The 13,249-nt window shown below is 42.4% G+C and overlaps 1 protein-coding gene across 1 annotated transcript in view; it reads right to left on the bottom strand.

Annotated features, from left to right (window-relative positions):
* Window positions 1-1,445: 1,445 nt before the first annotated feature.
* Window positions 1,446-13,249, bottom strand: part of Nlk (nemo like kinase) — a 201,261-nt gene continuing 189,457 nt past the window's right edge. Inside the window, exons 9-11 of the mRNA XM_045158842.1 lie at window positions 9,607-9,805; window positions 8,829-8,922; window positions 1,446-3,270 (exon numbers count right to left, since the gene is read on the bottom strand). Of these exons, the coding sequence (XP_045014777.1) occupies window positions 3,216-3,270; window positions 8,829-8,922; window positions 9,607-9,805 (348 nt within the window). The 3' untranslated portion in view covers window positions 1,446-3,215. The remainder of the gene's footprint in view (window positions 3,271-8,828; window positions 8,923-9,606; window positions 9,806-13,249) is intronic.

The following is a 13,249-nucleotide window of genomic DNA, read 5'->3' on the forward strand; positions in this document are numbered from 1 at the left end:
GAATTCACTATGTAGTCTCAGGGTGGCCTCAAACTCATGGTAATCCTCCTACCTCTGCTAGGATTAGAGGTATGCGCTACCACACTCTGCTTAAATGATTTTTTTTGAGACTACACAGTGAATTCCAGGTCAGCCTGGACCCTACCTAGAAAACAAAACAAAACAAAACAAAAAAAACCAAAACAAAAAAAACCAAAACAAACAAACAAAAACAACCACAAGCTGGGCATGGTGGTGATTACCTGTAACTTTAGACTTGGGAGAGGCAAGAGGATCGCTACATGTGATAAGCTACCCTGGTCTAAATAGTGAGGTCCAAGGAGGTTAGGGTTACAGAGTGAGTCCTTGTTTCTAAAAAAAAAAAAAAAAAAAAAAAATGCACACACATACACCACAAAATTAAAAACAAATAAGGGAAAAAAAAACGACAACAAAGTCAACTTTCCTCATGTCTGCGGAAAAATTCCATTCTGTTTGAGTTGGACCTGGTTCTATAAATCTGTAATCCCAGCTACTACAGAGGCTAAGACAGTAGAACAGCACATATCAAGGCTAATCTGGGCAATTTAGCAAGACTTTACCTTAAAGTAGAGGACAAAGAGTTGGGGATATAGTTCTCTGTGGCAGAGTGCTTGCCTAGCATGCTTGAGGACTTGCGTTAGATCCCTAGTACCACAAAGACAGGGAGAAGGAAAAGGCATCTATAGACTCAAGAATAATATAAAAATGGGCCGAGAGCTGGGCATGGTGGCGCACACCTTTAATCTCAGCATTAGGGAGGTAGAGGTAAGAGGATCGCTGTGAGTTCAATGCCAGCCTTGGGACTACAGAGTGAGTTTCTGGTCAGGCTGGGCTAGAGCGAGACACTACCTTGATAAAACCAAAATATAAAAATAAATGAAAGAAGAGAATAATATAATATTGTGTCCAGTCTCTGGGAATGTACCCTGAAGTTAGGCACTCTGGTTTCTAGTTGGAAAAATACCCCCGCCCCCCAGCTGTGGCTTCTTCCTCAGTTGAAAGTGTCTTTGGGCTGCTAGAGACCAGAGTCAGAAAACAAGAAGGCAGAGAGAGAGAGAGAGAGGGTCAAGTGCTTCCATCAGTCTGCTTTACCCACAGCAATCTACCTTTACTTCATATGCTGAATTCCAAAATGTACTGTGGTAAGGTTTCACATGAAAACAGGGTTTTTTTGCTTCAAAAGAAAAAAAAAGAAAAAAGAAAACTACAGGATGGAGACTCTAATGTTAAAAAACTTTCACTGGACATATTTAAAACACAGTGTCTCTGATGTCAGTTAACTTTTTGGGGGGGGCAAATTTAAGTTTCTGGGAAGACTTTTTAAAAATAACTAATTTCCTCAAAGATATGGGTGGAGATCTAAATCACATCATACTGAAGAGAAAACAAAGGAAAGCAATGGAAATGAAACAGATGACACATCATTTCAAATGTCACATTTAATGTTTTCACCACTGTACTTCAAATCTACATTGTACAAAGTGTGCCATGGTAAATGAACAACCTCTGAGGTTGTACCTTTCACACCAGTGTCTTCTTGGGCTCTTTTGATATTAAACACGCTTCTCATTCAAGTGAATTGAAATGCTTCAGTTGGGTAGATTCTCAGGAGCCTCATTAAAAACAACAACAACAAAACAAAAAGAAAACAAAAAAAACAAAGATATTGCACGATCTTTGTTTAGTAATTCAATGTTTGTTTCTTTCACAGCAAATAATTACTTCATTGAAGTTAAAACTTCCAAACATAACTTATTAATAGTCTTCAAATTCAGCTCAGATCACTCAGGATGAAAATACTCTGCTAAATACAGATAACTTACAATCACTTTAACAGTTAACTGTCCATAACACACACCAGGGATTTCTTTTCCTAGACCAATTTCAAGACGCTCCATTAGTACTCCTTGTACAGGTGAAAAACGATCTTTGAATTTCTTGTCTTTTTATTTTTAATATAAAAGTTGTAAGGGACATTCAAGTTTCAAGTCTCCACATTGAACTTAAAAAAAAAAAAATAGTCATCATCAGCATGTGGAGGTAAACAAGCCAAGTTGTCTAACTCCAGGAGGTAGAGGCCTTCAGTTTGTATTCATATGTACATATGCACAGAAAGTCAGTGTTCCAACAGAAAGAAGAGTTTGTCAAAAAGTAATAAGTTACTCACTACTGTGACATGTCAAGACTCCCACAGCTTTGCCTAAGGACACAAACACATTTGACATAATTCCCTATGTGCCTTTTGTGTGGCTTTAATTTTTTTAAATTTGTTTTTGTCTTTTATTTATTATGTTTCACTGTCCAGTGCAGGAAAAGTCTCACAAAATTTCACAGACCTAAAATGTGCAAGCTAGTTCTCTCTCTATACAGCGATATTGGGATTCTTTTGAAATTAGCCCAGAAATGAATTATTTACACACATGAAAGATGCATGCTTGGATTTTTTTTAATGTAAGAAAGAGCAGAAAAACTTCTAATAAAAATAGATTAAATATATATATATATATATATATTTATACTGGGTAAGGAAAACAGAAGTTTAGTCTCTCCTAGTCACAAACTCATTCTCTCTACCCACAACATTGGATTTTAGACAGCACACGTCACCGTCACGGCTCTAATGAGAAGCTAATTATAGGGCTTGATCATTAGGCGGCATGCCCCGCCTCCCACCCCTTCCCCGTGCAGCCACGAGCAGCTCACGTGGCTCCATGATTGGTCACAGGCAAGCTTTTTAGATTCTTTAGTTTTAGAAAACCCCAAATCTTTAGGAATGGCTCAAATATCAAAATGTATGACTGTCCTCTGTGTGTGTGTGTGTGTGTGTGTGTGTGTGTACATGAACAATCTCACTTCATTAAAAAAGAAAAAGAAAAATCAAAACATAAACCCCAAACCCCCAAATTTGGTTCAATTCTCTTTTGTTCTGAGGTGAGCCATAACAGCTGCACTAAATTCATAAAACATGTGCAACTCCGGGTAAAATAATTTTTTTCTTCTAAAAGCACAACCACTTTACAAGATTAAAAGTCTAGTAACATTTCTAAATATTATTCATATCATACAAGTAGTGGTTGTTAATTTAAAACTTCATTAGTAAAATTACAGTACAAGCATGATTAACCTCCAGAATTGCAAATCCCAGACTCCAGTGGCAAGCTACATTACATCTTCAGTAGTGCAGTCTTCCCCTGTCACTCCCACACCAGAGGAGACGGGGGCATCTCAGACGGCTGAGCAACAGTGGAACTGGAAGAAAACGGAAGACGGTGAAGTGAGTGGTGACGCACAGTGGCAGAGGGGAGACTGCTGCCTCCGTTACCTCGCCCTTTAGAGAAACTTGTGGAGTCCATTTCTGCGGTTTTATTTCTGTGTCTTTAAAGTCTCTAAAGTTGAATTTGTTCCAAACTGTTCACTTAGGGATCTGTTAGCTACAGTGAGGCAACAAGGTGACAGTGATTAACACACAGCGTTGAAAACAACATGCTATTTGCTAGTTGTGTGGCACCTGGGCTGTCTACCTGAGGTAGTGAACAGGGCTTTCCACAATCCCTACTTCATCACGTGAAGCAAATGGTAGCCATTCCAAGTAATAGTATCCATACTCATCCCGGAAAATGGCTTAAGGATGCAAAGTTATCCATTTTAAAAAAGTTCCTCTTGGGCTGGAGAGGTGGCTTAGCAGGCTTAGGCCCTGGTGTGCCCACTCTCTCTGCCTCTTCCTCTCTTTTTGTTGTTGGTTTCTTGTTCTTTCAAGGTAGGGTCTCGCTGTAGCCCAGGCTGACCTGGAATTCACTATGTGGTCTCAGGGTGGCCTATGAACTCACGGTGATCCTTCTACCTCTGCCTCCCGAGTGCTGGGATTAAAGGTGTGCGCCACCACGCCTGGCTACAAATTCTTTTAGCAAGCATTCATGGTGTAGTATGGGCAACTGCTTAGCATTCGTTATCCCTAGATCTGGCATTAGTTACTTCCCACAGCTAGAGTTGCTAATTAGAAGGGTGTTTGAATCACTTTCCTTCCCCAGGGCCCAGGATAATAACAAGGACTTGCACCTGGAAGGTGCTAGAATACCTAATTGACTGGATCACGATTGTTAGGGGAAAATACTAAACCAAGTAATTTAAAACCAGAGAAGTAAAAATGCAAGTCACCGTTGTCTTTCTACAGAAAAAAATATGGAAGAAATGAGAAACAACTGATCTACCAATTTCTTATAAAATTTTTGATTTTGATTCAACAAATTCAAACAACTTCAATATAACCTACTCCAACATGGGAAAGGAAAAGGAGAGGACAGGTGGTGAAGAAAAGAGCCTGTGCCTGCCTATGAAATCCAAACGTGCCTTTGTCTTCTCAAACTGGAGCCAGGTTTAAGTGGTTTGTTCTGCTGCCTGGCCTAACGCTCACCTTGGACAGCAGAGGGCGCCGCAAGGCTGCAGCATCAGCAAACAGCTTCCCTTCCTGCTTCTGGCGGGCTTTTTATTATTAGTTGTCGTTGTTGCTTTTATTATTAGATGCATGGGCCCGTTTTGGTCTACGCAAATTCTTTGGCAAGTTTCTCTGCAATGCAGTGGACCTCTTTAAGTGGGCGGGTTCCAGCCACATCTCAGCATAGTTCCTCAGCCCCCTCAAGCTGCTTGTTTCTGTGGCATGAGGATCATGGGTGGAGGAATCTCCAAGTTCTTAATTTCTTCCTTATCTTCTCTCAGTCAGTCCACTGTTATTTCTGGACCCTTGAGAAACCTCTTTTTTAATTTTTTTGGGGGGTGGGGAGGTTTTGAGGTAGGGTCTCACTCTAGCCCAGGCTGACCTGGAATTCACTATGTAGTCTCAGGATGGCCTGGAACTCTCTGTGATCCTCCTACCACCATCCCTGCCTTAAAACCTTTTTATTTTATTTTGTTTTATTTTATTTGAGAGGGGGGCGCAAATAGAGAGTGAATGGATGAGCCAGGGCCTTCAGCCACTGCAAACGAACTCCAGACTTGGGCGCCACCTCGTGCACCTGGCTTTCGTGGGTCCTCGAGAATGGAACCTGAGTCCTTAGGCTTCACAGGCAAGCACCTTATCTACTAAACCATTACTGCAGCCCTCTTTCTGTGCTCTTTAGAAGAGAGTTACCTTTTCCTACTTAGCAATCCTTATTAAATTTTCCTCACTCATCGTGTTTTCTTTTTCTTCTTCATGTAGTGCTGGGGATTAAATCTAGAACCTTGCCTCATACAAACAAGGCTCTTACCACTGAGCTATACCCCCAGCCTGCTAGAGTGTTTTCTATGTCTTCACTGGACCCTGAGTGACATAAGGACTTAGCAGAGATGATCAAGGGAAGGAATGGGCTGGAGACATGACTCAGTGGTTAAGGCACTTGCCTGCAAAGCCTAACAACCCAGGTTTGATCCTCCAACATCCATGTAAAGCCAGATGCACAAATTGGCGCGTGCATCTGGAGTTCGTTCGCAGTGGCTACAGACCCTGATGTGACCATTCTATCTACTTCTTTCTCTCTCAAATTATATATATAATTTAAAGTAAGAGGAGCCGGGCATGGTGGTGCATACTTTTAATCCAAACACTCAGGAGGTAGGGGTAGGAGGACCACTGTGAGCTCAAGGCTACCCTGAGACTACCTAGTGAATTCTACGTCAGCCTGCGCTGGAGTGAGACCCTACCTCGAAAAACCAAACCAAACCAAACCAAACCAAACCAAACCAACAACAAAAAAAAAAAAAAAAAAAAAAGAGAGAGAGAGAGAGAGAGAGAGAGAGAGAGAGAGAAAGGACAAAGAGAGACAAGAAGAGTAAAGTTTTCTAGGATCCAGGGTAGGTTCATGGTCCTCCCACACCAATGTACCTCATGGCTTCTCCTCTAAACAAGTCATACAAACAAACTCATCGAAAAGAGTTGTAGCCATGGGTTCAAGGACAGCTTGGGATACATAGTGAGTTTGAAGCCAGCCAACTTATCTAAAAAAAACAAAAAACTAGGCCGGGCGTGGTGGCGCACGCCTTTAATCCCAGCACTCGGGAGGCAGAGGTAGGAGGATCACCGTGAGTTCAAGGCCACCCTGAGACTACAGAGTTAATTCCAGGTCAGCCTGGACCAGAGTGAGACCCTACCTCGAAAAACCAAAAAAAAAAAAACAAAAAAAACAAAAAAAAAAAACCTAAAAACAGGGGCTGGAGGGATGGCTTAGCAGTTAAGGCATTTGCCTGCAAAGCCTAAGGACTCAGGTTTGATTCCCCAGGACCCATGTAAACTAGATGCACAAGGTGGTACATGTGTCTAGAGTTTGTTTGCAGTGGCTGATGGTCCTGATACTCCCATTCTCTCTGTCTCTCTCTCTTTCTGACTCTCTCAAATAAATAAATAACTTTAAAAAATTAAAAAAAAAAAAAAAACAAAAACCAAGCTCTGGGAGGCAGAGGTAGGTGGCTCACTGAGTTTGAGGCCACCCCAGAACCACATAGCAAATTCCAGGTTAGCCTGGACTAGAGAGTGAGACCCTACCTTGAAAATAAACAAAAACAAACAAAAAATAACAAAAAACCCACAAAGAAAAAACAAAGCTAAAAGCCAACAACAAATGATAAGAGCTAGAGGATAATTTAGAAGAAAATTTGTCTTGTATGAAGCAGTTTCTCTCTTCAATTATTCAATCATTTAATAAGTCAAGCAAATATTTTCAACATTTAGAAGTCCATATATATAAGGCACTTGCCTGTGAAGCCTAAGGACTCATATTTGACTCTCCAGGTCCCACGTAAGCCAGACACACGAGGTAACACAAGCATGCAAGGTTGCACATGCACACTAGGTGGCACACATGTCTAGAGTTAAATTACGGTGGCTGGAGGCCCTAGCACACTAATTCTTTCTCTCTCTCTCACTTGCAGTAGCTGGAGGCACACCCATTCTCTCTATCTTTCCTCTCTCTCTGCTTGCAAATAAAACCTTAGTGCTAGGTATGGTGGCACATGCCTTTAATCCCAGCACTCTGGAGGTAGAGATAGGAGGATCACCGTGAGTTCAAGGCCACCCTGAGACTACAGAGTGAATTCCAGGTCAGCCTGGGCTAGAGTGAGACCCTACTTTGAAAAAACCGAAGGAAAAGAAAAGATTACAGACAAAACCTCGCAGACTTTAGTGGTGTCACTATTGGGACGGTGAGAGCGACAGTGGGAGTGGGGTGAGAGGGCCGCTTCCGACTTGCTGTGCAAGGACCCATGAGCACGAGCAGGCAGCCTAGCAGCCGTCTGGGAAGCAAAGGAATCAGGTTTTGAATTGGCACCAGAGTGAAAAAGAGGCGTTCTTTTAAATCTATATTAAAAAAAAATTATTTGAGAAGAGGAAGAGAAAACAGAGAGGGAGAGGCAGATAAGAGAGAGAATGGGCATGCCAGGGCCTCCAGCCACTGCAAATGAGCTCCAGACATATGTGCCACCTTGTACATCTGGCTTACATGGGTACTGGGGAATCAAACTTGGGTCCTTAGGCTTCGCAGGCAAGTGACTTAACCGCTAAGCCATCTCTCCAGCCCCTAAATCTACTTTAAAAATTATTTTATTGGGCTGGAGAGATGGCTTAGCGGTTAAGCGCTTGCCTGTGAAGCCTAAGGACCCTGGTTCGAGGCTTGGTTCCCCAGGTCCCACGTTAGCCAGATGCACAAGGGGGCGCACGCGTCTGGAGTTCGTTTGCAGAGGCTGGAAGCCCTGGCACACCCATTCTCTCTCTTCCCCTCTATCTGTCTTTCTCTCTGTGTCTGTCGCTCTCAAATAAATAAATAAATAAATAAAATTAAAAAAAATTATTTTATTTATTTACATATTAGAGGGAGAGAGAGAAGAAAGAGAGAGAGAGAGAAAGGAAAAGAGAGAGAAGAAAGAAGAGAGAGAGAGGAAGAGGCAGATAGAGAGAGCATAGGCATGCCAGGGCCTCCAGCCACTGTAAGCAAACTCTAGATGCTTATATCACCTTGTGCATCTGGCTTATGTGGATACTAGGGAATCGAACCTGGGTCCTTAGGCTTGCTGGCAAGCGCCTTAACCACTAAACCATTTTTCCCACCCCTTTCCCAAATCTATTTTTGACTAGAGCCACCATTTGAAACAGAAACTTTCTATTGGGCTTTTTTAAGAGTTTTTTTTTTTTTTTAGTTTCTTTTCTTTTTTTCTTTTTCTTTCTTTTTTTTTTTTTCGGTAGGTTCTCACTCTAGCCCAGGCTGACCTGGGATCTGCTATGTAGTCTCAGGGTGGCCTTGAACTCACAGTGATCCTCCTATCTCTGCCTCCCGAGTGCTGGGATTAAAGGCCACCATACCTGGCTCAAATAAGAGCTTTTTAACTGCTGAGTCATCTCTCCAGCTCACCATGTTATTTCTTAAAGACTATTTCTAGCTAAATAACAAAATCACAAACATTCTAGTAAGGATGCTAGAAAGGCTGGGGAGACAGATGAGTTGCTAAAGTACTTGGCCTGCATGCATGAGTTCTTGAGTTTGAACCAATGAACACACACAGAAACAAGAAAAGAAAAAAAAAAAAGAAAAGCCTGGCACGATGCTGAGCACTTATGATCTCCGAGCTGGGAGGTAAAGATAGGGATCCCTGGACTCACTCACGGGCCAGCCAATCAAGCCCAACTGGTGAGCTCCAGGTCAGTGAGAGGCCTCAAAAAGGGTGGGTGGTGTGTGAGGAAATGTGTCTGGGGTTCTCCACACAAACGTGCACAAAAGTGTATAGTCACACCCCCTCCACCAAGAACACACACATAAAATGTTAGAATTACAGACACCAATAGTTACCTAATAAAGCTCTTAAAAGCAGCAGACTGAGGGTTGATGCAGAGAGGCACTCTGTTTCCTTTCTGCTGTTCCAAAATGAACTGGTGAATAATCTCTGTGGAGAAAACAAGCATCATACATCTACTGCCAATTTAAAGGCTGGAAGCAGTGAATTCTCAGCTAGCCCTAGCCAGAATCAGAATAGAATTTCCTATTGCTTTAGTTAGATCAATCAATCCCCACCCCCACTTCACGTTATCAATCTGAATCTTGCTGAACTTTCCTGAAGCCAAAATGCTAGCTGTTGTTAAACAGAGGCAGAAACTCCAATGGTGGCATCACATACACTGGAAAACCCTGTCAGTAAGTAAAATGGTCTAGAAGTTGGAGAGACTCCATATGGTTGGCATTAGAGATGAAATCTTATTTAAAACCTCTACCCCAATAGAGGTTGCCGTCTCTAATCACCATTCAAGGAGGAATGATTCTCTGAGTAGATTTTTATAATTTTTAAAACTTTGCATCGTGTAAAGATGTCCAATATGTCTTATTTAATAAAGTGATGTTGAAATGAATAAAACTAAAATTTATTTTAGTCACACTTCCTCGTTAAAACTTGGAAACAGAAACAAAATCATTCCTCTGGCTCACATTCCCTGGGTATAATATTAAATCAGCATTATTCTAATACCCACAGCTTTCTTGGCACACATGCCCTGACAGAACAGCTTTATACAAAGTTATAAAAGGGAAAAAATGTGACTAGTCATCTGGTCTGATCAATTGTCAGTAGACTCACCTTTAACCTGTCGGACAGAACTGAGATTCTTCTCGAAAGTGTCATCGAATTTGGGATTGGTGACGGGCTCAAAGTCACTGGTGTAGACTCTTCCAGTCGAGGTGGAAAAGCAGCACTTGCACATACACGTGTGGTACCTTAGTCGCCCTTCATCCAGGTAGGGGTGGGCTAAGGCATCCTTAGCGGATATTCGTTTTGACTGAAATCAGATTCAGAGACCAGCACATCAACACCACAGGTAAGCCTGACTGTTCACACCGAATGACAAGACACAGTTACTGCTGTACACGGCACACAGCGCTTACTTCACGTACAGAACACTCTGTGCCAAGAGAAAGCTGAACTTAGAACAAGCTCCTGTTCTTATCTAGCGCCAGAAGACATGTACAAGTGTTCTGCCAAATTCTGAAAAGTTACTCCTTGAAATAGAGGCATGCAGGGTCAGAAGTGACACACGCCATGGCATTTAAATATGTAAGGCTTTGGAGGGGATAGGCTGACATTTTAAACAACAGGCTACACACACTTTCTAAATATGTGTCCACACTTAGAGGAGATAGGATCATGCTGGCAACTTTAGAAAGCTGCTTGGGGCTTTTCCTCTTTAAATGCTGAATACATGAGGGCAAAAGCACACCACAAAGCTGTTGGAGTGGGCAGCAGACAATGGTCTGAATGCCATGCAGTGACCATTCCAGCTGAGTATCGGGAGAGGCCTATCTTGTGGTTTTCTGGAACTTTAGATCAGAATATTTCATACACTAAAGCATCAGGCTCACTGCCCCATTAATTCATTTTTGTTTTTGTATTCCAAGGTAGTGTCTCCCTCTAGTCCAGGCTGACCTGGAATTCACTTTGTACTCTCAAGGTGGCCTCAAACTCACAGCAGTCCTCCTACCTTTGCCTTCTGAGAGCTACCTGGCCTCCATTAATTTTTTAAGTAGCTTCACTCCATTAAACTCAAGGAGAAATGGTTTAGTGGTTAAAGTGTTTGCCAGCAAAGCCAAAGGACTCAGGTTCCATCCCCCAGGACCCATGTAAGCCAGATGCACAAGGTGGTGCATGCATCTTGAGTTCAGTGGCTGAAGGTCCTGGCACATTCTTCTTTCTCAAATAAATAAAACAAACTTAAAAAAAAAAGGGGGGGGTGGCTGGAGAGATGATTGAGCAGTTAAGCACTTGCCTGTGAAGCCTAAGGATCCCAGTTCGAGGCTTGATTCCCCAGTATCCACATAAGCCAGATGCACAAGGGGGAACATGCATCTGGAGTTTGTTTGCAGTGTCTGGAGGCCCTGATGTGCCCCTTCTCTCTCTCTGTCGGTCTCAAATTAAAAAAAAAAAATTGTGGGGGGGGGGGAAAGGAAGCTGGGTATGGTGATGTACTCCTTTAATCCCAGCACTTGGGAGAAGGAGGAGGATCGTTGTGAGGGTCAGTGAACCTGATGTTTAGTGTATGAAGCATTCTGATCTAAAGTTCAAGGCCACCCTGAGACTACATAGTGAATTCCAGGTCAGCCTGGGTTACAGCAAGACCCTACCTTGAAAACCAATAAACAAACAAACAAACAAGAAAAAAATGGCTGGTTGTGGTGGCACATGCCTTTAACCCCAGCACTTGGGAGATAGAGGTAGGAGGACTGCTGTGAGTGCCTGGGCTCAGCCTGGGCTACAGTGAAATCCTGCTTTGAGAAAAAAAAAAAATTTAGTTAATTAATTAGTTAAGGAAGCCAGGTGGCACATGCCTTTAATCCCAGCACTTGGAAAGCAAAGGTAGGAGGATCACCCTGAGTTCAAGGATAGCCTGAGACTACATAATGAGTTCCAGGTCAGCCTGGGCTAGAGCAAGACCTTACCTTGAAAAACCAATAAATAACTAAATAAAATAAAGGAAAAAATGCTTCTCCTCAATGCTCAGTCCCATAGAGGCAAAAACACAAATATTTTACAGGGCTTAAGCTGGGTGTGGGGGCGCACACCTTTAATCCTAGCACTCGGGAGGCAGAGGTAGGAGGATTGCCATGAGACTCCATAGTAAATTCCAGGTCAGCCTGGGCTAGAGTGCAACCCTACCTCAATAAACAAAAAACAAAAATAAAACAAAAAAGATGGATTTAATGGTAAAGAAAACAAAACCTGACACTCTGCCCTGCTTCTAGTATAATCAAGAACTTCACATAATTCAATTTTATTTAAACAAAATTTATTTTTATTTATGTGTGTGTGTGGAGGGGTGGAGAATTGGCATGTCAGGGCCTCCAGCTGCTGCAAATGAACTCCAGACGTATGCACTACCTTCTTGTGTATCTGGCTTACAAGGGTCCTGAGGAATTGCATCTGGGTCCTTCAGCTTTGTAGGCAAGTGCCTTAACCATTAAACCATTTCTCCAGCCCTCAATTTTATTTTATGTGTTTTTCTGAGGCAGTGTCTCTCACTATGTGACTCAGGCTGGCCTGAAACTCACTATCCACTTGACCCAGTCTCCTGAGTACTGGGAATGACTGACTGTAGTCATGTACCACCATGCTCAACTGGTAACAGTTTTAGCAAGAAAACCATTTCCCAATTAAAAAAAAAAATTGGATTATTTTAACTGATTACAGTCCCCAAACAAGAAAATATCAGACATTTGCCACAAACTTAGATTCCTCCAAACCCTTAACCTCAGATTTTTGCTATGCTGATGTGCTACAAAGGAATGTCATGATTTTAAAAACAGGATTAACACAAAAGAAAGCTGTTGTTTATTTAACATGAATTTATGCAAAAGCAAACTTGATAACCTTGATTTTCCCTTTGAATTCGGCAATGCAACCCTTCTAAGGTCTCCCTAGCATTCTTAGCATGTAAGCCTTATCTTTTCTTTTGCTGAGAAAGTCTGAATCTAGCTATTCCTGGAGACAGAGATCCATCAGGATAGAGTCTGACGTTTGAACGGAAAGAAGTGAGGCTGCCCGGAGCCCTGTGGCAGCCCTGGGTCGGGCTGCTCCTAGGATTGCCAGTTCCCTTTTCTTTGGTGTTGCTGGTCAGTGTTGTCCGAGGGCCTGAACTCCAGGAGGTTGGTTGTTGGCAACTAACTTGTGACTGAGTGTGCCAACTATTCGCGTTGGTAGCTGTAGTGACTGAATATAGGTCTCAATTTTATCATTTAACCATTAAGCCATTCCTGCCAGGTGGCAGATGTTAACAGGCACCACAGCTGGAATCAGGTTCCTATGCTTTTTGTCTGCAGTTGATAGTTCCTGAAATTTGTGAATGCACGTTTGGAATATTTTCCATGCATCAGTAAGGGTTCTTCTTGACCTAAGAGAAACTTTTGAACAAAAATTAAATTGGGGCTGGAGAGATGGCTTAGCAGCTAAGGTGCTTGCCTGCAAAGCTCAAGGACCAAGGTTCAATTTCCCAGGACCCATGTAAGCTAGATGCACAAGGTGGTGCATGCATTTAGAGTTTGTCTGCATGGCTGGAGATCCCGGTGGCCCCATTCTTATTTTCTCTCTCTTAAATAAATAAGAAAAACCCAAAATATTAAGAAATTAAATTGACAGTGGGTGTGGTGAAGCATGCCTTAAATCTCAGAACTTGGGAGAAAGGGGTAGGATAATTATGAGTTGTGAGGCCAGCCTGGGATAGAGTGAGACCCTA

Source organism: Jaculus jaculus, chromosome 9 (assembly GCF_020740685.1).
Source record: "Jaculus jaculus isolate mJacJac1 chromosome 9, mJacJac1.mat.Y.cur, whole genome shotgun sequence".
NCBI lineage: Eukaryota > Metazoa > Chordata > Mammalia > Rodentia > Dipodidae > Jaculus > Jaculus jaculus.